General features: G+C 51.1%; 7 protein-coding genes across 7 annotated transcripts; 2 read left to right on the top strand and 5 right to left on the bottom strand.

Annotated features, from left to right (window-relative positions):
* Positions 1 to 228: 228 nt before the first annotated feature.
* Positions 229 to 1,048, bottom strand: NCS54_01467000 (Hypothetical protein; the record flags this gene model as incomplete). Its single annotated transcript, XM_053159808.1, has 2 exons — positions 563 to 1,048; positions 229 to 513 (listed from the first exon to the last, which is right to left on the bottom strand). The coding sequence occupies exons 1-2, from the start codon at positions 968 to 970 to the stop codon at positions 229 to 231; spliced, it is 693 nt and encodes a 230-aa protein (XP_053015783.1). The 5' UTR covers positions 971 to 1,048.
* Positions 1,049 to 1,608: 560 nt separating this feature from the next.
* On the bottom strand, positions 1,609 to 3,330 carry NCS54_01466900 (Hypothetical protein; the record flags this gene model as incomplete). The annotated part of the gene is made up of 4 exons (XM_053159807.1): positions 1,609 to 1,884; positions 1,978 to 2,479; positions 2,596 to 2,720; positions 2,788 to 3,330. 4 exons carry the CDS (start codon positions 3,328 to 3,330, stop codon positions 1,609 to 1,611), a joined length of 1,446 nt encoding a protein of 481 aa, XP_053015782.1.
* Positions 3,331 to 3,887: 557 nt separating this feature from the next.
* Positions 3,888 to 4,479, bottom strand: NCS54_01466800 (Rhodanese domain-containing protein; the record flags this gene model as incomplete). Its single annotated transcript, XM_053159806.1, has 3 exons — positions 3,888 to 4,081; positions 4,137 to 4,251; positions 4,309 to 4,479. 3 exons carry the CDS (start codon positions 4,477 to 4,479, stop codon positions 3,888 to 3,890), a joined length of 480 nt encoding a protein of 159 aa, XP_053015781.1.
* A 7,487-nt stretch (positions 4,480 to 11,966) lies between these two features.
* NCS54_01466700 (Hypothetical protein) lies at positions 11,967 to 13,317 on the top strand (the record flags this gene model as incomplete). The annotated part of the gene is made up of 6 exons (XM_053159805.1): positions 11,967 to 12,110; positions 12,176 to 12,551; positions 12,641 to 12,758; positions 12,826 to 12,890; positions 12,973 to 13,025; positions 13,126 to 13,317. 6 exons carry the CDS (start codon positions 11,967 to 11,969, stop codon positions 13,315 to 13,317), a joined length of 948 nt encoding a protein of 315 aa, XP_053015780.1.
* A 735-nt stretch (positions 13,318 to 14,052) lies between these two features.
* On the bottom strand, positions 14,053 to 14,625 carry NCS54_01466600 (N-acetyltransferase domain-containing protein; the record flags this gene model as incomplete). The annotated part of the gene is made up of 1 exon (XM_053159804.1): positions 14,053 to 14,625. One exon carries the CDS (start codon positions 14,623 to 14,625, stop codon positions 14,053 to 14,055), a length of 573 nt encoding a protein of 190 aa, XP_053015779.1.
* A 3,353-nt stretch (positions 14,626 to 17,978) lies between these two features.
* On the bottom strand, positions 17,979 to 21,257 carry NCS54_01466500 (DDE-Tnp-1-7 domain-containing protein; the record flags this gene model as incomplete). The annotated part of the gene is made up of 3 exons (XM_053159803.1): positions 20,049 to 21,257; positions 19,736 to 19,983; positions 17,979 to 18,570 (listed from the first exon to the last, which is right to left on the bottom strand). The coding sequence occupies exons 1-3, from the start codon at positions 21,231 to 21,233 to the stop codon at positions 17,979 to 17,981; spliced, it is 2,025 nt and encodes a 674-aa protein (XP_053015778.1). The 5' UTR covers positions 21,234 to 21,257.
* A 1,012-nt stretch (positions 21,258 to 22,269) lies between these two features.
* NCS54_01466400 (Hypothetical protein) lies at positions 22,270 to 23,985 on the top strand (the record flags this gene model as incomplete). The annotated part of the gene is made up of 2 exons (XM_053159802.1): positions 22,270 to 23,781; positions 23,836 to 23,985. 2 exons carry the CDS (start codon positions 22,270 to 22,272, stop codon positions 23,983 to 23,985), a joined length of 1,662 nt encoding a protein of 553 aa, XP_053015777.1.
* Between the last annotated feature and the right edge of the window lie 307 nt (positions 23,986 to 24,292).

Raw genomic sequence — 24,292 nt, 5'->3', positions numbered from 1 at the left:
GACCGTAGGAACGAGCATGGGGTTCTTGTAAGCGGTTGAGAGTTGATTTGCCTAAGTACAACAGACAAAAGGCGTAACCTTGCACCCTATTGCTTGGAGACATGACCAGCTTTTACTGAATCCAAACAAAACGCTCTCGAATCAGGCCCGGGCTCAGCAGAAGTTCCAAATTCCTCGTCAACGAACTCTTAAGAGTCCCTTTCACCAAATGCCTTCTCCGAGGGACTTTTACAGTAGGTAAGCGAGGCACAATCCCAGCACAGCCACGATGCTGAAGGGCAGGGACAAGTCTGTCAGAGAGCTTCTCCCCAAGGCACCGTTGGGCTCACTGCTGGTCTCGGATGGGTGGTCGTGCGACGCGGTTCCGGATGGGGTCGTAGAAGCATCATTGGTGTCATTGCCGACCATGGCAGTGAGTTTGGAGTCGGACGAGAATGTAGCGGTTACGTCCGAGGCATTTTTGCAAGCCTTCGGGGCGTCATTGCTACCATCTACGAACTTGACCGAGGCACACTTGCGGCAGACGACGTCGGTACAAGCGACCAATTGACAGGGTACATACCTGGTAGAGGACCTCGTCGGGCGTGTTTGACACGACGCCCAGGACGCCGGTGTGGCCGATGAACTCCTCAGGGACGGTGACTCGGGGCTCGCAAAAGGCGCCGAGGCCGGTCTGGCGCACAATGGGGTAGATCTGAGTCCAGTTACCCCTGGCCGACTCGTCCAACGTGATGCGGTAGAGCCAGTTGCCCTCGGCGTGGGTGGTGAGAGTGGCGATAGAGTCTCCTCCGACGTAGAAGTCGGTCACGTCATCCTTGGAGAAGTCAGGCGTGAAACCACCACAAGGACCGTCATGCTGAGCCCCGTCCTCAAAGCCAATTGTCTCGGGATAGTTCAGGTTGAAGTGCGCCCGTGCCTCCTGGGTGAGCAGAAGAGTCACCAAGGACGCAGCCAAGGACCAGGAATACATCCTGGCAAGTAGAACGGGGGACCGGCAAGGAGAATGAAAGAGGATATGTGCGTGAATATTTGCAACTCCAAGGCAACCTGCAAGGGGACGAGCACTATGCGGCATGACCGTATGTATCGCTCGTAATAGAGAGGGTTTAAATTCCAGATTCGGCACAACATTTTAAATAAGAGCGCGCTAGGGAGTTTGAGCTTATTTGAGCAAGTTGTGAGTGGTGGCGCGTGATGGTTCAAGCCCCACTGCCAGCGCAGAAGAACACACCTCGTCACAACGCGAGACAGCCTGCCTTCGGCTTTTGCCGCTATGGCTTAATTGCATAATCTCACGACATGCCTAAAGCTCCGATTTGAATAACCTCGGGAGAATTAGGCAGACCATCTTTCTGATTGGCCCAGACCGTCCAATTGTCTGCACGTCAAGTGTGTATGTCAACCCCGACTTAGACTTGGGCGAAGCGCTCAACTCTTGTTTGGCCGAGATAGCCATTATATAGAGTCTATAGCTTCCCAGAGAAGATTACCATAACCTGCAAGAGCTCCCTCTATCGTCCATCTTTCTCGACCTTAATCGCACTATCTGGGGCCATGACTTTATACTCCTCCGGTTCCGCTATTCCGTATACATAGTCTTTCTTGTCCCTAGTCTACAAACAGAAACTGACCCGCGACCGCACCCATGATAACTAGTAAGAGTGCAGTGTACTTGTTAGTAAACTTGTAGAGAACCGCCAGGGCAAGCATGTACAGAACCGCCGCCGGGCCGACCTGAGCGGTTGTGTCGATCACCTCACCAATTGGCTTATCCTTCACCCTTTCCAGAGAGCCCTCGATACTTGCCTTGAGAATCTGCGCCGCGATGATTGCTATGACGCCAATGACCGAGCCGCATAGGCCGTCAAAGAAGCTGGCGAGGAACTGTTTGCCGGAAGGTGGCCGTCAGCGAGGTTACTGCTAGAGCTGCTCATAACGGAAGGGATAGGGAGCTGAGTAAGTCAGAGCTCTACTTACCTTATTTCGAACCAACTTTTCCAACAACTCATGCCCCGCAATGGTAAACAGGAAACAGGGGAAAAACATTCCCAGAGTAATAATAATCGCCCCCGCAAACGCGTTGCCAATCGACCCATCCAAGTACGCGCCCTGAAAACCCACAAACGTTGCAAAAATAACCAGCGGTGCCGGCAAGATATTCCCAATGGCAATGCCATCGATGAACACGCTCTGCGGGAGCCACGCCCCCATCAAGACGGCCTCGACCTGCACAAACGGGATGGCCGTATACGCGCCGCCGAACGAGAGCGTGCCGGCCACGAGGCCTAGCACGAAGAGGTTGATCAACGAGGGTGTCTGAGCGATACCGAGGGCCAGCGACACGGGTGAGGGCACCCCGCGGAAGACGACATAGAGTGCGTAACCGACATATTGTAGGATGAAGAGCGCGGCCGCAGGGATCCAGAGGCGCCGAGCGATGAAAGTGTAGATTATGCCGTAGAGCCCAAGGGAGATGAAACTATGAAGAGTTAATGGAGTCAGCGTGCTGTCTAAAAGCGCCGGAACAGAGTTGGGCATCGGCAAGAAGCATCTGTAGTATGGTTGTGTTTAATTTGGAGGAATGGGAATACTGACATGTTTATGCGAAGTGCGCCGTTGACCGCCGTGCAGATGGCTGCAATCACGAGAAAAGGGTCAATTTTCCTCGTGCCATGCTTTCTCACGGAGTGGTCAGCTATCTTGTGAGTTGCTCTTAAGATCTGGAATTTAGTGTAAGAATCAGATGACCGAAGATGCTCATAGTGCTTCAATAGATGGGGTCCCTACCATTGCCGCGACGATAGGCTGCAAAGCCCGAAACGAAGCATTGAAGTACTTATTCTCAAAACCAGCCAGGGTATACAAATAACTAGCCAGTAGCATCAAAGCAAACCCGGGCAGGATGAATGCCATCCCCGCAATAATACCACCTATCCTACCCGCAGACAAGCAACCGAAGAACATACATAATTCGGCAGCCTCAGGCCCGGGGAGGATCTGATAGACGGAGAAGACGCGCTGGAAGCGAGGGAGGGTGATCCACTTGTCCTGGACCACAAGCCTTTCTTTGATCAGGGCAATCTGCGCGACCGGTCCGCCCCAAGCAAAGAGGCCGAAGTTGTAGAAGAAGAACCAGAAAAGTTTCGGATACGATAGTTTGGGGACGTTGGAGTTATCCTCGAGTCCCTGGTCGTCTTCGGAACAAGGTGTGTCAGAGGCGGGTCCGCTGCAGTCGGGCTGGAGAGAGTCAACCTTCTGAGACTCTTCGTCCACTTTCTTGTCGTGCAACTTGGTCGCAACTGATTGCGAGGGTGTAAGTTCAGCCGCCATTGGGAAGAAAGGTGTTGGCGATTGCTTAGAAAACCTAGTCTTCTTGTCTCGTGAGTCAGAGAGGGATCTGATTGCTGTGGGTAGCTCGCATCGCCTGGCTTTTATATAAGTAAATTCCTACGGTCGTCCAGCTCTTGCCAGGGAAGATTGAGACAGAATGGACGGACAGGAGAGCTTTGATTGGCCAGTAGGCTTCAACGGCAGTCGCCGTCCCTGAAGATGCCGCATTTCAGACCCACAGACTAAACCTAATGCAATTGGCCGATATCAGCAAGCGGGTCGATGATCAGGCTCAAGCGCAAACCTAATTTATTCCTCGAAGCTCGGGTAGAGACGGACACCACAACGTTAATTGGCTAGCACAAAACACTAGCAACGATCTTGGACGCATGATTCAGCCCCGGTGTAGTGGCCATGATAGGAGGCACGATTCAAAGTGGGTCCCAAGGGACCAAGGGCCGGAGCGTCGCTACAGTCCAATCATCTCCCGAGATTTCCATGACGTTGCTAGACTAATCAGCCTTTCTCAAGCAACCCTGTCCATTAACAGGTACATCCTAGTGCTTCGAAGGGTCTCTGCGCCAAACGTCCTCGTCGTATTCCTCCATCAGGTCCGTAAACTCTTTGCCAGCGGTAGCCCAGCCAAGGACCCCCTCAAAAAGCGCATAACTCTCGATGTCCGAATCACCCTTCCCTGTGATGAAGTCTGCAAACCACCCAGCAACCTGGTTGCCTCGCTTGCGAGACGTTGCTGGGGCAAGTTAGCCTGTTTTGGTGTGCTGAATATTTAGTGTGAGATATCATACTGCATGTCCATACCATCTTCTTAACCCCTGCTGCTTTAAACAACGCGTACAGGGTCGGGACGGATGGGTATACGCTCTGCGCTGGGAGATTAATTGCGCCTCTTATCGTCCCGCCCTAGAAAAGGTTATGACGAGGCTCGAACATGAAATTCCAGGAGTTTCCTCCCATTACCTCGTGATCATCGCGGCGGACGTCGACAAGAATGAAGTCTTTGCCTGGTTTCTGCCCCTCGAGAATCCATTGGCGAAGCTCCTCTCTTGTCACGGTCTTGGACTGGAGATTCTTCGGCGGCGGATACGCTTCGAACCAAAGACGTTGTGCTTTCGACTCGTTGGAAGCCATGGCTGCGAGCTGGCAGGGCTGTCAGATTGGTGTGCGAGAGGACGTCTTTCCAAGGATATCAAGGTCGAATAAAGCGCTATATATCAAATCTCTGACACAATCTCTGGATCTGGAACCCTTGCTTTGCCTAAACGGGAACCTAAAGAACAGGTGCCATCCGTACTGCAACACCATCTTACCTCACCATGAGCCAATGAAACCTTGGCTGTCCGTCTTCAGGGACTTGCCATGCATCGTCGGGCCTTGGCTGCAGGAGGACTGCTCTCCAATGAGGGTCATCAATGTGGAGATTTATTCTGGCGCTTAAACCCAGTCACCGGCCGCGATGGCGAGAGGTCCCGGAAGTTGTGGGGATCGGCTGATTGGGACAACTGAGCGCTACCCGCTGCCACGTGAGGGGCAGGCCCCGAGGCGAACCAACCAAGGGGCTTGCTAGCAATCTTGCCATCAGCTTACGCCATTGTGTGGCTGATTGGTGCACTTGACAAAATATCCCGGGGCAGAGGACTGACAGGCAAGATGTGATTGGCCGGAAAAAGTGAGGCGGCCATCACAGTCGGTATTCGTCCTGATCCGCCCAGTGCAATCTTCTGGTCCTTCCCGACGCATCCAAGAGACTCTGTGATGAAGCAACACTGCGGGAGTAGAAGGTATTGTGTTGTTGAAAGGTCTAAGTTACATGTATCTGAGAGGAGCACAGCTCCTCACATAGTATCCACATCCTAGCCACCAGCAGATCGGACCATCTTAGTCATACGGTCTCAACACTCCCACTCGAGCTGCTGTTGGACTTGATGTGCACGCCTGTCGAGCCTCGTTAAAACCCCAAAAACACCTTCGTGGGTGAAAACTGCAGGGAAAGAGCTATCTCGACCCAGGCACTCGAAAATTCTTGACAGCCTCATGCAATCTTGGGACAGTAGGTCTTCTTCTGTCCGCAGATCTCCCTCCAAGCTCATTTTTGCACCTTTCTTCTCAGTCCAGCGCAATCTTGAACCCGTGGGTCTTCTTTCTGTCCACAGAAGATCTCCCACTGAAGCCCATCTTTGCACGGTCTTGCAATCTTGGGACCGCAGGTCTTCTTCTATCCGCGGAAGATCTCCCACCTAGGTCCACCTTTGCACCTTTCTTCTCAGCCCAATGCAATCTTGAACCCATGGGTCTTCTTCCGTCCATAGAAGATCTCCTGCGGAGGCCCATCTTTGCAAGGTCTTGCAATCTTGGGACCACAGGTCTTCTTCTGTCCGCAGATCTCCCTCCAAGCTCATTTTTGCACCTTTCTTCTCAGTCCAGCGCAATCTTGAACCCGTGGGTCTTCTTTCTGTCCACAGAAGATCTCCTGCCTCTGCCCGTCTCTGCAGGTTTTGCAATCTTGGGACTGCAGGTCTTCTTCTGTCCGCAGAAGATCTCCTGTCTATGCCCGTCTCTGCAGGTTCTTTTCAAATCCGGTGCAATCTTGAGTCTATGGGTCTCCTTTCCATGGTAGGTCTCCCACTTCAGTCCATCTTTGCACGTGCCTCACGCTCAAGTGCAATCTTGGATCTGTGGGTCTCCTGTCTGTCCATGGTAGGTCTCCCACTTCAGCTCATCTTTGCACCTTCTCACCATGCCATGCAATCTTGGGACTGTAGGTCTTCTTCTATCCACAGAAGGTCTGCTACCTATGCCCATCTTTGCACGTTCTCATAATCGTCGTTCTTTGAGACCCAATGCTTCCCGAAATAGTAAGAAGCGGTCCTTCGGCAAAGCCTTCGTCAGCCCGTCAGCGACCTGCTTGCCTGTTGGAATGTACTGGAAGTCAACGGTTCCATCATTGACCTTCTCCCTGCAGTAATGATGTTGAATATCAATATGCTTGGTTCTTGCATGGAACTGGGGATGCTTCGACATTGCGATCGCTCCTTGGTTGTCTCCGAAGATCACAGTTGTCTTCAGTTCTGGGACCTCCCTGTATTCTTTCAACAGTTCCTGGAGAAGACTTCTCAACCAGACTGCTTCCTTTGCTGCTCCCGTTTGACCCATGTATTCTGCTTCACATGAGGACAGGGCAACAGTCCTTTGTCTCTTCGAGCTCCAGCTAATAGCGCCCGTGCCAAGGTTGAACACGTATCCAGACGTTGACTTTCGAGTCTCCAGATCTCCCGCCCAATCCGAGTCGGTGTAGCCGAGAAGCTGACAGGGAATGCTCCTAGATTGCATCTTCTTTCGTTTAGAGGATGGAAGTAGAGCCCATCCTCGTGAGCCAAGGACTCGCAGGTGACGGAGGTCGGGAACATCTCCATACCAGGCTTGGTATGGGGTGGTGGAAATGCTTGCCGTGGGGCAGAGATTTCGGATGTGGTTCACTGCCTTGAGGAGGTATGGCCACCATTTCAAAGCAAGCCCAGATTTGAGCAGTGTGGGCGTGAGTTTTTCTAGGATGACTCGATTGAGAACCTCTGCCAATCCATTTTGTTCGTGTTGCTCTGTGGCCGTGTAGGAGAGATGAATTCCTCTGTCCCGACAGAACATAATCAGGATCTGGCTTCGATTTTCTCCTCCTCGATCGAGATGCAGGAAGTGGCATCGTCTTTCCGGTCTTTCGAACTGCTTCAATAGATGCTGGAAACATTCTTCGAACTCTGACTTTTCTTTGATTGGATATACCCAGGACATATGAGTAAAGTCATCAATAAAGCAGGCCCAGTACCGGCTCCCGTCTACTCCCACTTCCGGGAAGGGCCCAGCAATGTCCGCATGAATGCACTCCAGGGGGTAAGTTCCTTTCTTGATCGGTCGAACGTGAGGGCATTCCTTGAGTTTGCCTTGTGCACAAGCTCCACATGGATTTGATGTAGACTGATCCGGTCGAATTCCAGTAGACATCCCCATCAGTCTCTTAATATTTCTCTCTCCCAAGTGTGCGAGCCGTTCGTGCCAAAGATGCAGTCGAGGGTCTTCCACTAAAAAGGAGGCTAAAGCGGTTTGAAAGTGATCTTCCTCAGCTTCGTCGACCACATAGACGCCTGAGATCCTTGTTGCAGTGAGGACGACTTTTCCTTTGTTTGTGACCACTGCCTTCCCATTTCGGAAAAGAACTTCTGCACCCTTCTTCTCCAGCGCTGACACGGACAATAGGTTCGAGCATCCTTCTGGAACGTAGAGAGCGTTGTCGAGAGTAACATTCTGTGGCCCCTTGGGTCCTTGCACTCGGAGGGTATAGGTTCCACGGCCTCCTGGCATAACTGTTGCGTTTGCAATGCCATTGATCGGGAATCCCTGGTACTTGTGGAGAACTGTAAAGTTCGTATGGCGGCAGAAAATATGTGAGGAGGCACCACTATCCAAGACATGGATCCGTTCGAGGGCCCGAGCTTGGGGGGATGCCTGAGATCCAGAGAGTCCGAATGACGAGCCAATTAATCCAAGGTGACCTTGGAAGTCATTTTGCCAAAGAGCCAGTCTCGCTTGGTCGGGCTGGATATATGCAGGAGTCGCAGCCGTAGCAGATTCCAGTTCATCATTCGTCTTCCCCTTTTCCTTCTCTCGTCTTTGCATTTTTCGTTGTCGTCTGTCGTAACCCGTCTTGTCATGCTCTCTCCTGAGTTCCGGGTGGAGATTCCAGCAAGCTGACTTGTTGTGTCCTTTTCTTCCACAGTGTCCACATCCCGAGGTATCCCGGGCCACCATGGCTCTGTGTGCAATCCTTGCAGTGGCTCCTTTTTGTCTGTCCTCTTCTTGGGATGCGGCAAAGATAGCAGTTTCGAACGTAACGGCCCCTTTGAGGATGACGTTGCGATTGTTTGGATCTCGGATAGGAAGGATGTTATGGTTCTGATTGAAAGCAGTGAGGAAGACTTCATAGTCTGGGCCAAGTCCACAGAGGAACTTGTTGACAAAGTGTGGTTCCCCAATCTGGCAGGTCTCATCCATCTCCAGGAGTTCAGCCCTTACTTGACGAAGCTTGTTTGCATATTCCATGACTGAATCACAAGAGTCAAGGGTGAGTTCTTGATACCTTCGGTCGAGTTCTTGAAAGATGGCGCTTCCAACGGGGCGATACCGGGTTTCAAGGTGATTAATCATGCCCTGAGCCGTTGGTATCCCCGTGGTGAATACTCGAGCGTTGTATCCGAGCCGACTTCGGATGGCGCCGCATGCTCGATCCTGACGGCTCCTCCATGCTTCAATATGCGTTGTGAGGTCGTGCCCTTCTGTTGGTGGTTGAGCGTTCCTTGTCAAAAGGTCTCCGTATCCGCACATGTCCAGGAGGTCCAGCATTTCTCTCTTCCAAGTCAGCCACTGGCTGGTTTGCTCCAGCTTTGGAATGGTGCTAGAATTGCTAACGAGGTTGAGCGATTCCTTTGAAAGTGACATGGCGAATTTTCGGAGAGGCTGATGTTCGAGGTACAGAGGGGACAGACAGCCTTCGACAGGTTTTAGGTCGAAGATTGGGCAGTCTTCTTGTCTTCGTTGGGCGATGTCTGCGGCGAGACTTTATATTAGATCGGAGTCGTTTGATTCGTCCCCCGACGGAGTAAGCTTGACAGTATCACTCCCGTTGTCTGAGGAGGGGTTGATAATCTGATTTCGATCATCTGACACACCACTTCAGGCGGTCTTGCATCGTCTGAGTCAGCCTGAGTGGGCTGGTTTTCCAGCCGTTGGTTGGCTCCGCCTCGCAATGTGAACAAAAATAGCCGGGCGTGACGCGTCCTCACGAGCGACTTCCGCGCCATACCGTTCATCTCGCGGTCAGGTCTGGCAGATCGAGGGGCTGGTCAAGATCTGTCAGCTTGTCGGCCAGGCTGCGGTCTGAGAACCCCTCAGTGATTTGGGCCAATGGTGTAGAATTTGGTATCTTGGACTGAGGCGTTAAAGGCTCCTTCTCGAGATACCTATTTCTAGACATATCTTATCAGCTGATTTGCAAAGTCTGCGAACACCAGAGAAGGAAGTAGGTCCAGGTAAGCTGAATGTTCATGCGCAGTGGAAGGAAGTCTTTCGACTTCTTGTGCTGTCCAGGGAAAGTAAAATGAAAGACAGGAGACACTCAGCTTTTGTGGTTGGAGGATGATGGCGCCCTCCGGGCTCATAACCTGATGAAGCAACACTGCGGGAGTAGAAGGTATTGTGTTGTTGAAAGGTCTAAGTTACATGTATCTGAGAGGAGCACAGCTCCTCACATAGTATCCACATCCTAGCCACCAGCAGATCGGACCATCTTAGTCATACGGTCTCAACACTCATCACAGTCTCGTCGCTGCAATAGAAGCCCCACGTAGACGAAGTACGGCGGAAGGCGACGAAGACAATCTCAGCCCTCAGCAGTCTAGGCAGCTCAACCTGGGGCCTTACCCTGCAAGACATGCGAAAGATCTACCGAGGGGTGGTAGTGCCACAGATCATGTATGCATGCTCAGCCTGGTCAAACTCAAACTGGAGAACGCGGACCATGCCATATCCAAACAAGACACTGGAACAGCTGCAGAGTCTGCAGGCGCGGGCAGCCAGGGCAATATCTGGCGCCTACAAGGCCACATCAGCCCCCGCTCTAGACATCGAAACACACCTCCTTCCCATCAAACATCAAATCTAGAAGCATAATGCTAACTGCCCGGGAAGAATCAGCAATGGGAAACAAGAACCCCAGCGCAACTCCGGTCAAGCGAGAGAAGAAAGGACAAACATAAGCCCGCGCAGAGCAATACAAAAGGCCATACGGGACGAAGGAGGATTTGATCTGGAGAAAATGGAAGCTATCACACCGCACGTCGTCCCACCATGGTGGACAGGCCCAGAAACGTTCATCGAAGAGAGCGTCGAGAAGGCGCAAGCGAGACACCAGTACAGCACCAGCAACGAGCCAGATGCCTTACACATATACACGGATGGAAGTGGCATCAATGGCCACATTGGCGCTGCTGCCGTGTGCACCACTATCAACCAAACCAAAAACGCCTACATGGGCGATGATTCCGTATCAACGGTGTACGCCGGTGAACTGCAGGGAATTTCCTTGGCTCTACAGCTTGCCCGGGAGGATAGAGACAGAGGCAACGCCAGAAAGAAAGTCTTGATATACACAGACAACCAAGCAGCTATCCGGTCGGTGGCGAGGCCCAGAGGCAAATCCGGGTCATACCTTCTCCAAGACATTACACAGCGAATACAGGAACTACGAACACAAGGTTTGACCGTCGAGATCAGATGGATCCCGGCCCACAAGGGGATATACGGCAACGAAGCGGCTGACCGAGCGGCCAAAGAAGCCACAGGATGGCGACAAAGAGGTCCGCCGGGACCAAGGGCACAGCAACCCCCCGTACTGCATTCCTTGAAATCCACGTTGAAACTGTGGTCGCGCAGAGTTGTCAAACAAAGATGGCAAACACAGTGGCAACAGGAAACAAGGGGCCGGGCAACCTTCAGGCACACGCCAGAGCCAACACCGAAAGTACTGCAGCCACACAAGCACTTCAGCAAGAGGCAGAGCGCCATTTACATCCAACTCCGGACGGAAAAGATTGGGATGAATGACTTCCTCTTCAAACGAAGAGTGCCAGGAGTCACCGACCCGAGATGCAACTGCGGCGAAGGACGGCAAACAGTAGCCCATATCCTGCTTCAATGTAGGAGGCATACCACACTTCGAAACCAGGAACTGGGGCAATTTCCAGGACGTCGAAATCTCCAACAACTACTGAGCGAACGCAAAGTAGCAGCAAAGGTCGTCAAATTCATGGAACAAACCCAGGTCCTAGGGCAATTCAGGACCAGTTCGTAACCAGACGAAGCTGAGCGCTGGGGAAGACTGTAGGTAGGAGGACACATATACGGGGCGTATGACTCACCCCATAAGAGCCTGAAAGCATGAGCACATTAGTATTTAGAACCACGATCTACAGAGGCTGGCAGCCGGTTGTAGATAGAGGTTTGAGTGTTGAGATCCGTCATTTTGACGGATCAATGACTATTCCGATCCATTGGTGGCGAGGATGTGGATGTCTTCTTGTCAATAGTTTCCGGTGGTTAACACCAATTTTTCTTCTTCTTCAATCAACACAACATGCTCATTTCAACATTGAGGACAGAAGTGGGAAGTCTGGAGGCGGCTGGCCAAACACCACTTGGCGTTTGGCGAAGTGGGGCGCAACGGATAAACATTCGGGGCGCTTCGGCTGTCGGCCAAACCCCGCTTACCGGGCATGGCTGCCGGGGAATGGCGGCTAAAACCGAGTAGGAATAGAACCTGAACCTGAACCGGAGGCATGGAATTGTGCCAGCGATGACGATAAACATTCACGGGTATGAGGTCAGCCGAACGTCATCTACCATTTTTTTTTTTTTTTCGCACGCCGCAGTTGGGCCCCAACAGCTCCAGGGAACTGTGATATATTGGTCAAGGAAAATCATAGAGGATTTCATTATTTTTGACCTTGGTTGGACAACTTCCATCGAAATTCTGAGCCCAGCCGAACAAGTCGCAAGACGACTCGAGAAAGCCTATGAAGGGCGATGCACCATGGGCGTTAGGTGTTATGTGGACATTGACATTCATCACTCTCGTCTTCGTGATCCTTAGAGTCTACACGCGTGTCGTCATTGTCAAAACCTCTGGTGTCGACGACTTTGTGTACAACTTTGCCTTCGTAAGTCGAGTCCGCCCTTAACTCCATCGCTGCAAAGCAGTCATATGCTCATGGAGTCTGTCCAGATTCTCTTACTCTTATACACAGTTTTCATACATTTGTCGGCAAACTATGGCTTCGGCCAGAACATGTTCGAGATTGAAGACGTTGAGGATGCGGTTCGGGCAGTACTGCTCGAGGTAATCGGGCAAACATTTGCCATTATTGGTATGGCAGTCGCGAAGTGTTCTCTTGGTCTTTTTCTCCTGCGCCTTGTCAGCGTCAACATGATATGGCACAGGATGGCAATCTGGGCTACCATGGCAGGCCTTATGTTGACTTCCATCTCGGTCGTCTTCGTCTATTGGCTGCAATGTACTCCACCCGCGTACCTCTGGGATCACCGAATTCGGGGGGGCTTCTGCCACATCAATTCCGTCCCGGCTGCTTTCACACTTTCCAGTACGTACGTGCCTACCGAGGAAGTCGGAAGTACCACCATGCGGCAGTCGAAGGCTTCTTGTTTAATTGCTAACATGATGCCCATAAAGTTTTCTGCATCATTGTCGACTTCTTCTTCGCTATTTTCCCCTGGGTATTACTCTGGAACCTTAACATGAATAAGAGGGAAAAGGTTATTATTGCCGGCAGTATGAGTCTTGGTGTCTTGTAGGTCACGATTCACTTCTTGACCAGGCTTATCGTCATTGCTATGCTGACTTACGCACAACCACAGTGCCGGCGCCTGTGGTATCAAGAGGACAATGGAGTTACCCAACCTGACCGAGCAGAATTACCTTAGTGTGTAGCTCCTTATTATCACCGACGGATTGCGGCACAAAAGTGGCCAAGAGGTATTACTGACCAACCCACCTGTGAGCAGAGGACACCGTCCGCGCGATCGTTTGGTCTGCCGCCGAGATCGTCGTAACAATGGTATGCATTGGTATTCCGGTCTGCCGACCGCTCTACAAGCGTGTCTTCCAGAGGCTCACGTCCAACGGTGGCGGAGAATCCCAGCTTCCCCGATGTTCAGCTCGGCTTTACCGGTCCTCCTACCAAAGCATGGCAGTACACAGGCCCGACGGGCGACAACTCGAATGACGAGATCCGAGGTGCTGAGTTCAGCCATAGCCAGGCGCCACCCGATATCCGCACGAGCAGCTATACGGCAGGACAACCTGTTGGGGTGAGGATAGAAATGAGGCAAGGCTCACGGGGAGAGTGAACGACCACAACTCGCATCAGGCAGCAGGCTGCTGCCTATGATATCGGCAGTTTGAACATAGGTACAAGAGACCGACCTTCGTCGCTTCCTTTGATAGGATCAAGCAGGGCGATGTCAATCATCTCTTCTGCCCGCACCTATGTTGCACATCTCAAACTTCTGAGTGTTATGAGCCCGGTCTGCCGGCTTGTGTGGCCCAATGTCGCATATCACCACTAGGTTCGTGCGACTGGATATGAAACGCGGCCCGTACTTTGGGGTTGTGTATCCGGTTTCACATCCAACTTGTCGCATCAAGGATTCCAATCCTAATGACATGAGCTTAAATAGCTCTGCCCGAACACATGGCTATTCAATTTCTTTTGTTCTTTAGATAATTCTCATCAATTGACTTGTGCCATTAATGATCCCTGTGGAGCCAATTGTCTGACAATAAGCGATCTTAAGACCCCTAACCCGTACGTAATACCCCGGCATTGTTGTTGTTCTCAATGACGTCTCTGAAAGAGGCCATCAGCCACAATAACAAAAGAGACAGTTATAAATACATGACGGCATCAAACCCAATACTGTAAAATACCGTCATACCCCAGCATATGCCTTCTGTTCAATACCTGCCCTATCTTCTGCCCTTCTTTCTACACTCAATTTTGCCCTCTTTGCTGCTCCGTATCTCGCCCTCACACAATATTCAAGCACCATATCTCTGCTGACTGTCAACTTGTAGATAGTATCCTAGCCAGGACAAGACATGTTTTTCAAAATAGAGATTTCCAGGATTACCTCTAAGCCGTCTTCCTCATCCCATTGCTCACCCACTTCGTGAAAACCATAGTGATTAATCAACTTTCTGGAGGGGAGGTTGTCTGGCTGAACTGTAGCCCGGACCACTTTAACGCGCGGGTCGTTTGAAGCAACATCGAGGAGAATTTTAAGAGCGGCCCGGGCATGACCTTGACGGCGATACAAAGGATCTATTGCGTAACCAACCTCGACCATACCGTCGAGATTGGGCTTCCCGTGATACCCTGCTAGCCCAAGGATAGCCCCAGTGTCCGAGTCCACAACAATCCGAGTCACCCAAACAGCTTCTTGAGGGTCAACCTTGATCTGGGCGCTCCGCATCCTCCATACACTGCGGCACTCGTCGGTGATGAGATAAGGCGTTAGTGCTTGAGTGGATAGGTCACGGGCAGGTTTCAGATCCCCATTGCCGAGAGCGTCTATGACAGAGGGCGGGAGCTGTACCAGTTGTCGCCCAGTCGCCTCGGGTGCTGATGATGTCCATAGTTCTCCTGAGATGGTCATCTTGACGCGAAAATGGTATACGCGAGAAAGGGATGAATAGATTTTGTTTGCTGAGGGTCGGTGGGCTTGGAAAAATTAACAACCTGGGTCAGGTTTGTTGCGGTGTTGTGCAAGCTCGAAAGGAGGGCAGATTTTCTGACAGAGAGCAAGAAGTGGTTGGCAGCCGGGTCCAGAAACGCGCAGGGGTGGTCGCAAATGAGTCATAGTACGGAGTACAGCCAGGGGAGCCCGTGCCGCCCTCCTCCGAAACCGCTTGCCTGTTTTGAACCACCCAATTGATAACTCTTGCCCTCTCAAAGCAGGGCGGCCCAGACCCCCTCTTCGCCGCTCAACGTAGCCTCGTACGCTGCGGTTATCGAAGGAGCGCAGCACGCCGATTTTCCCGATCTATCAGGAACCACGTCACAAGGCGGAGAGGCGCCTTTCTCTATTCTTTAATTAGCCAATGGGCTCGCGCGAGAGAGGAATCTTGAGGAGGATGAATTTGAGGGGGGCTAATGGAGAGGACATGGTACTGGAAACATGGCAAACGGGCTGAAACAGAAGAATTAGACAGAAGACATTTGGTATAGCTTCAAAGAGGGGCGGGGACCTCGCTGCTTCCCCTCAGCTGGGTTCAGCAACTGCGTCGCCATCTGTCCTCTGGTCTGTGGGGCAGCAGGGGGGATGATCGCCGAGATGGCCGAAGTGTACAAACGACACAATAACTACAGAGTAGGTATCCGTAGATAACTGGACATCCTTGTCGCATGAGAAGGTATGCGCATGCATTCTTGCCTGTTTCAATTCCGCCCCTTGGAAAGAGGACTTGGCCATGCCTCGCAGTTCGAGTCAGATTATTGGGTGAAGGCCAACATGATGTGGCATTTTCAGCGGCTAGTCTATATGCTTCCATATAAGACTATAGGTTCTTTTGAGCACGGTACGAACTCATGCACGAGGTGTAGGATGATAGGGTAGATATACCTCGGCTATTCCACGAGCAAGCTTCACAAAGGAAAACCGACACCTCCTTTCCAAGCCAATCGAGGATGACCTCTCAGAGATAGATTTTAGACAGGCAGGGAAAGCCGCATTTGGCAGTGGTACATGGAGAGACGCGAGGATTGAACAGATTGCCGTTGCAAGCTGACATTGATGTTTGAAGTCAACCGATGCTTCCTCGAACATCGGAGGCTGTGGCGATAGATTGAAGCTGCTTTGGAGCGAGTCGATGAATAAATTGTCCCGGATGTTTCAGGAGCACATGGCAGATGTACAAAGAAGACGTACACAGAACGAAAGACAAGGGGTGCTTCCAGCTCCCATTCTTTGAAATGAGGCTCAGGGATCGGGTTGCCCTCGAGTGCGCTCGGATAGCTCCAGTCAGATTCCGGCATGGCTACCCGAGCCGGCGCCGGAAGGGCTACCGGAGGGAATCAACAAACAAGTCCATAAACGTCGACCAGAGTTTAATGAATTGGCATATAAAGAGAGATAAAGGACCTATAAAAGAGTCTGGGATTGCAGAGAGATTGAAAGTGAGAGACCAGGGGCAAGAACGGGAGATCCAAAGCGAACGCCGACCAGGTGGAGATAGCTAGACTGTCAGACAATTGGCTCCACAGGGATCATTGATGGCACCAGTCAATTGATGAGAGTTATCTAAAGAACAAAAGAAATCGAACAGCCATGTGTTCGGGAACAGCTATTTAAGCTCATGTTAGGATTATGTGACAGGCCAGATGTGAAACCGGATACGCGACCCCAAGGTACGCCCCATGTTTCATATCCAGTCGCACGAACCTAGTGGTGATATGCGACAGAAGCCTTTTCATCATCTAATCAATTGATAAGATCTTTTCAGCCAACCAGAGAGCGGTATTTAGGTGGATATCAATCTGGATATCCATTTAAGAGGCAGAGAGTTATATCGATATCGATATATATCAATATCGATATATCCAGATAGCACAGTTGATATCGATATATCATATCCAAATACGCAGGTCTGTGAGCCGAAGTCACCGTACCAGCTGTCAGTGAACGAGAGAGAGCAGGATTTTTCGGCTTTTGGTGAGGTTCGACGAGTCGCCAGTTACTCAGCAACCTTTTCTGGGCGATCGGGATGGTAGGGTGTTGTGTGGAGGGTGGAACGGCCGGTTCAATCAGTGACGTGTATCTGAAATGATGTTTAGAAAATGAGTAGCTTACTTTTCCATTTGTCGTGTTGCCTGGGTTATTTCATTCGCCGATGTTTTGCCGGCACGTGACCGTCCGTTGGGGAACAAGTTTGATGTTACCTCAGCAAGCCCAGACCATTTGTGGGTCTGCGGAGCCGGACTATGCCTAATCGGCAAGTCACATGCGGTCCTCAACTAAGCCGCCCACCCCCAGAAGCCGCCCACCTGATCATGAATAACGCTGATATGAAGCATCACGAACATTCTCAATTTAAACAACATAACAACATCATGAGAATACTAAATCTGGCATCCCCGTAATCTCTAGCATTTGCCATCACTGTTCACAAATGCCAGAGCTTAACGAAGGATCAGATAGTTACTGACCTCGCTACACGCGACTTCCAGGCCGGTATTAGTTATGTTGCTGTCTCACGAGTTACCTCGCTGCAAGGCCTGCTCCTTGAGGCGCCTTTCGACCGTCAGAGACTCTATAACCACACGCCCACGGAAGGTTTCTACGCCAGCGTTTACTACGTACTGCGTTTGTGGCTAACTATAAGGCAGGGATGAAGATGCGCCTTGCTGACCAACAACGCCGTCAGGCTCAACAGCTGACCAATCCGCCATATCCACCACGCTACATTGACTAAACGATGTGTTGCTATAAGCTACAGGGAAAGGGGAGATTTGATAGACGGTATATAGTTAGATTGGGTCTGTCAGAAAGCGTGAGAGTGAACCTTGACTATCAGTCAACTTCTTTGCGACAGGTTTGAAGCGGTTTAACAGCTGGTTACCCGCCGCAAGAGAAAGGAGGGTTCTAGGGGGTCCTCCCAGGAGAGTTGAATTGCAGATATACGATACTTACCCTTCGGGCTGGATATTCAGCCGTTAAGTCTCTTGCCTTGGCAACTTAACGGCTGTTCGAAGTATTTTATTTGGTGCAGAAGATAAAGACAGGAAGACCCAACATGATTGTCGCTGTCAGCTTAGCTTGGATCTCCAGTTTGCGACAACGAACGCACTTCGAAGATAAGCTAGTATGTCACGTGTATTTAGGCAGCCATGATGGACACGTGTCCTTCTGCTGATGCGGGCCATGCCCCTTCTCTTCCTGTCCCGCTCTCCGCCTGGCTTACTCAACTCTTTTATATTAATAATATTTCTTTGCGATTTATACTCGTGCAATTATTGTAACTCTTTAACTGGCATTTTAAAGTATCTCCGAACTAATTCGTCCATAACCCCTTGACAAAGCTGGGTCATGACCTTAGGAGCATACCATGAAACAAATGGCATTAAAAGCCTATTAGCCTCAATGGTGAGGTCTGCGTGGAGCTCCCACTGCTCTGCGACGTAGGTTGTTGAGCTAGAGGTGGTATCAGAGCCTGTAGGGGACATGCCATCTTGGCGCCGACGAACGGTCCACTTCGTCCAGGAAATTACGCCAGCGGCAGTGCTACCACGAACTCGAATACCATCAGGAGTGCTCTGATAGACTGCAGGCCATCGGGAAACCTTGGTCAGGCCGGGGGCGAGATGGATGACCTCGTCGACCGTATACGCACGTACAGTCTTATCCCAAGGCCCGAAGAATGGGTCGTCGGAAATAAGGGCAGGGTCGGCAGGGATTTCGGAAAAACTGATGAAGTCGGGAACCTGGGTCATGGTTGGTATATAGGTCTGGAGGAAGGCAAGTGCGACATGGGAAGGAAGATTGATGGGAATAGGGGCCACAGCTAATATGTGGCATTGTGTCCGCATTTCAAGATCAAAGTGTCTATAGTAGTTAGCTATGTATATCAATTGCAACGACTAGACAATCTCTACCTCCAAGTGGGCGATTTCTGCGCCCGTGATCGATGTGGATTTTTTTTCCCCTTTGCAGCGTCTGGCTGGGCCCTTGAGATTCCCAGGACCGATATGAGACTTTATCGGTTGTGTGAACGCCAATGAAAACAAACTAGATGTACTGTTGTCATGAATTGTGCGCGAGGCGCGAGCCCATTAATAATGCTATACGAAAGATGCAGGTGTGTCTTAGTAGCAGTCTGCATGTGGCACATCTAAAGATAATTTTTAGGTGGAACGCAGATGGGAGCACGTGACTTTAAGCTCATCATGGATCCAGAAAGAGTGAGCCCTAAAACAAAGCGACAAAAAACTTTTCACAACAGCGAGAACGAATTTTTGAAACAACAGCCCCAAAACAGAACTATCCCTCGTCAACAAGATCCACAACATCCCAGACCTCGACACCGTACGCGACGCGCTCCAAATGGCGAGAACCGAATCGAGGATCGCGGCGGAATGTTGAGACCGTATGACTAAGATGGTCCAATCTGCTTGGGGGCCCCATCTCCTCAGTGCGCGTAGCCCTCCCAAGATGTCACGATGAGGGGTCTGGTCCAATCAGAAGGCGCCAAATACAGGATACTTAATTCCTCTGCTAAATTAGGTGGTGATAGAAGTCCCAACAATATTGGTCATTACAAATCGCAACCTTGCAAATACGACAGCCATGAGAGGTCTGACTCCGTCCATTGGGCCTCTTTTTATTACCACTGGTCTCCGTAAGAGGGCTCCAAGCCTCACTTTTTGCCCTCAGCTGCCCCTGCCGACAGCCCTGACAGGCTAGGCAGTCTGATTTGACATGACGGTCGACATGATTGATCTCACGGTTGATGTGTTCCCTCTGCAATTCGGGGTTTTGTAGATCACGCTCGTCTCCTGGTCGGTATCGCTGCCTCGCCTGACTGTCATGACCGTAGGCGTTGAATAATTCGTTATAAATGCACTCTCGCCATTCTCTCTGATTGGTATATCTCTTCCAATTTGGCTGCGGTCCGTGAAGTTGAGCAATATAGCTATTAACGAGGGCCACGTCAAGGAGGAAAGTCCATGCAAGTGCCTGCCACGGTCCACGGCGTAGGGGATGATCGTACTTATAATATGACCTCAATTGGTCACCACGGTCAACGTGATTCATTTGGTCGTTATACTCAGCAGCCACTGTCGGGATGTTGATCATCTTGACAGCTTCGTCACCGAAAAAGCGGCGTATTGGCTTGGCTTCTGACTTCCGTGATGACGGCTTCTTCCTCTGCCGGATGACACGCTCATCGTCGGCACCAGTAAACACGGTGGTCAAAAATAATACAAGCTTATTGTCTTTCCAAGCGATTTGGTTGACCTAGGGTCACAGCACGAAGACGAATTAGTAAGGATTTCTCAGTGAAAAGTGTCTGAAGTCAGCACCTGGTTGTCAGGGGTTGGTATCGCCTTGACCGTATTAAATTCGTACATTTTCCTGACTTTGCCGTCATTGTTCTTATCTTGTATGAGTTCCTTATGGATGCCGCTATTCGTGCGAGCCGTGCCTGTGGCTCCGAGGCCGTAGTTGCGGAGGTTGCGGAAGAGGGGAGACGACGAGAAGAGGTTATCCACAAAGACGTGATATGTCGCTTTTGGCAGCATATTTGCAAGGGAAACAACGATAGCCTGAGTCGAATTCGGTAAGAAAGTCTCGTCTTCTGTATCAGGGGCTTCGACTGAGACTTTTCTTCGCTTGCTTGACCGGCCTTGCGATGATGACTCTTGCGTTGAAATTTCAACGCCAGCGGCACCGTGTGGTTTCTTCTTAACGTGCCAAATCCACCGAATAAAGAAGCCGCATTGAGCGATGACCCATATCTTGAAGCCTACGGGGTTAGGCTTGCCTCTGATGACCGTTATGTCATGGCTTTTGCCCGTATAGCGGATTATGCACTCATCGACGGCAAGGTGAGACCCGGGCCGGAAAATCTGCATAGATACGGCCTGTATGTGGTCAGACCACTCTTCAACGCATTGAAATACCTTCGGAATAGGTGCCGTTTCGTCATATTTGGTGTGATCAAAGGGACGAAGGTGCCTGTGGAGGAGCTGAAACTTGTTGTATGGCATGAACTTGATAAATGAGTGCGCAGGGCGTTGATCACCGGGCTTAGGGGGATTCCAATAGCTTCGTATCGTCTTTTCCTTATGCACACCCATATAAATTAGCACACCTATCGTCGTCAATACCTCTGAGGCCGTTGTTCCTTCCCATTTGTGCAGTTTTGAGGTCGTCCCCATCGGGTTCTTCCAGCTGTCAACGACGCCGTTTTCTTTGAGCCACATGATCCATGAATTGGTGTAAGATACCCATTTTTCAACGAGCGATATGGGTAGGAAAAGCTGGAATAGTTGCAGAGGCGTTGGAGGCAGTGGGCTGATGCGAAAGTTGCGTGTTTCTACATGGAAAGGCTTGAAGTTGGTGCCTCGGTCATTTTCGGCTGGAAGATCAACGGCCCGGGTGGGGTCCCCCTGCCACAAGCAATGACTGTGCTCTTCCTTGATAAAGCTGTTGTCATCATAGGGGTTGATGACCTGTATCTCTTCTAGAATTGGAGGGGAGTTCATTGATGGTATTGAAATGAATTGATGGTGTTTTGGCGGGGAATTGGCAGGAATTCCTTCCGAGATTAAACTTTTCGTACCCCTCAAGTACTTCTGGGGTTACCGCGGTCGGGTGGCTCTCGTGACATCTTGGGAGGGCTACGCGCACTCAGGAGATAGGTGAGTGACATAATGCTCGTGCGAAGACCATGTATTTCATACTGTGTTTCAGCCACAACCAGTCTAAAATAAGCCGTTGTCATCTTTTTTCTGTAAACAAAAAGCGGACGCTTATTTCGGTCCACCCTGTAGCATCAAAGAATTGAGGCACCATGTTGGGTCAGAAATCAGGGCTTATTCTGGTCACGTTGTGCTGGATGGAAGATGGTAGTTGTCAGTATTTTCCAACGGCCATAAGCGGCGGTGGACGATGACAGCACGTGACAGCGACAGGGATCTCGAGGAGGTGGGGCAGGTCATCACGGTTCTTGTGACGCATGGTGCACTGTGAACAGCCACATCAGCCACGACAGGGTCCGTGCTCAAAGACTTTACGAAGAAAGCTGGGCGGCCTCTGGAGGTGGTCGGCACTGCTGATCATCCCATCGAGCGATGCTATGAATGTGAGCGCAATAATTCCCAAGGCCATTTCTGGCTTTCGTCTTCAATGGGACTTCAGACCCCTTCAGAGTCCCCGAGTTAATTCACTAAATAAGTTTAGCGCCAAACTGGTACGTGCTAGCTCGAATGAAGTTTAGCTTCGACCACGAAATTCAGTTGATTGGCCAACTGGCACTCCTTTGCAGGTATAGTACCACCGCAATCAAGGCAGGATCAGTATTGTGAGAATATTTATGGTGTTCTGAGTTGCTATGAACTGTACTTGTACTATCGTGAATGATTTTGCGTTGGATTTGCTCCTAAGGTTTAGTCAGGTTTTCAGTGATGGCAGGGCCGGCGAACCCAGGCACTCCCCATGGGGCCGGTTGCCAATGGCGTCATCGGCCTGCAACAATAAAGGTCCGCCTCTCCTTGCTCGTCGTCAGGGGCAACCACAACAATGGTCCCACCAAGATTCCCAGCTCTCACGACACAGTCATCGGCACCAACAATCAACACTTGCGTGAGCACCTTTAATTCCTTCGTAATGCACCCTGATGCGATTCACGCGTGGATCCAGACCATTGTGACCACGAGCCCGTCCCACGATCCCGCTTTCCCAACCGAGGGGCCGAGACGAATCATCGCGGACATTGACGACGAATCGCTGAACAAGGCAAAGTGCAGATCCATCAGATATTCAATGTCGAGTCCGTCGAAGCGCCAACGACTTGAAGATGTCCCCGATGACATCGTCACCGATCCCGAGACGACACCTCGACGACCACAACGGCCAGGGACCAGGGTCGACACCACGGACAATGTCTTCGAGAGCCCAGCACCCTCTTTCTCCCACGGCGAAAGGCCTCCTCCACCAGGGCATTCCGGCTCTTCTGCCTCCCCCTCGGTAGCACCGACGTCCGTTTTTACGGGTGTCCTTGCCTCCCGGCCCCATTTCGCAACGCCGGCGATGGACCAGCGGCCCCATTCAACTAGGTCGTCAGCCTCATCACTCCAACGACCACGCAGCACATCACCGTCAAAGCAACACAGGAAGATGGCTGACTTGTTGACCCTTGATCGGCCAGTGCGGTTTAAAAAAGAGATGGATATGGGAGCCGCGCTTCCATTTGATGTTCAGGATCTTTACGACGCACTTGTCATGGCAGAGCACGGCGAAGAGATCCTACCGCCCACTCTTGCTGATATCCCAGGCATGAATCTAAGGGATATTCGTCCCTACATGTGGCAGCAAGTGGATGAAGCGACCAATACGCAAAGTACCGGAACAAGTACCCAGTCCTCCAACCGCTCTGTCGCTGATAAACATCGTCGTATCCTGGAGATTGTCAAGCTCTCCAATGAGTCATCTGACCTGCATCGCTCCGAGGCGGCCTGGAACACCATGGTCCATTATCCTCTCCTCCATGAACTCACGTCATTCTCCTCCGTTATAGTCGAGCCGATAACATCGGCCCAAATCGTCCCAGCCTTCCGTCCCTCCTTCTCTGGCCAGCCTTCCGACGAGGTCTCATCGCAAAAAACAGGCTCCAGCTTCTCGAACACGGGTAGCATATCTGGTTACGACTCCAACGCTTCACCATCACGGATGAATGCCACCAAATCAGTCCATAAGATGGTTGACTTTGCGCTCATCCTGGCTCCCGACAAGGATCTCGAGGCCCTCATCGAAACGTTCACCAAGTCCTCTCCTACAGCGACTGTCAACCAAACGGCGTACTACCCCCTCAAATCTCGCCCGGCGCCAGTGTTTATTGAAACAAAAACGTCCGCCGGCAATATTGAAGCAGCAAACGTCCAGCTAGGCGTCTGGATAGCAGCGTGGCATGAAAGTATGCGCAGCATCATGAGACTTGGTGGCGGCATGGAGCGAATCATCACCCTTCCTATCATCCAGGTTGTAGAGGGAGTCTGGACTCTCATGTTTGCGGTAGACGCGCAGACCGAAATCGTGAGCTTTCTCTTGGGCCTTTCTCTCATAGTGTGTTAAGCTAAATCCCGTCAGCATATTCTGGATCGAGACTTTCGAATCGGCAACAGCAGCACGGTTCACGGGATGTATCAACTCCAGGCTGCTCTCTCTGCAATTGTAGTTTGGATGGAGGGTGAGTTCAAGACATGGATTACTCGAGTCCTTCACAAAGCTTTTAGCTAGATCAATGGCGGACGCCGTGTCTATAGTTGCACGCGTTAGGCGTCACAGTTGTTGCCTCTGCAGATTTGTGTAAATAGGAACACTGGCTGGTAGGCCAGAATTGTGAATGGTGATAATAGCGCCTAGGAAAACAGCATGCGCGTAGACCTTGGCGTTCGAGTGGATCTTGCCCACATCGAACCTTTCAGCCAAGAATATGATCATTCGATTGTAGAGGAAGGCGTGGAGTTGTGAATGCCTGGACGAAGCATGGGATGGTGTGGAGGGCTTCTGGTACCACATTCCCCTTAACGGCCCTAGTGTAATA

The sequence above is a fragment of the Fusarium falciforme genome, chromosome 13 (genome assembly GCF_026873545.1).
Source record: "Fusarium falciforme chromosome 13, complete sequence".
Lineage (NCBI taxonomy): Eukaryota > Fungi > Ascomycota > Sordariomycetes > Hypocreales > Nectriaceae > Fusarium > Fusarium falciforme.
Note: the sequence above shows the minus strand (reverse complement) of the source record. Positions and strands in the feature narration are given on the sequence as shown.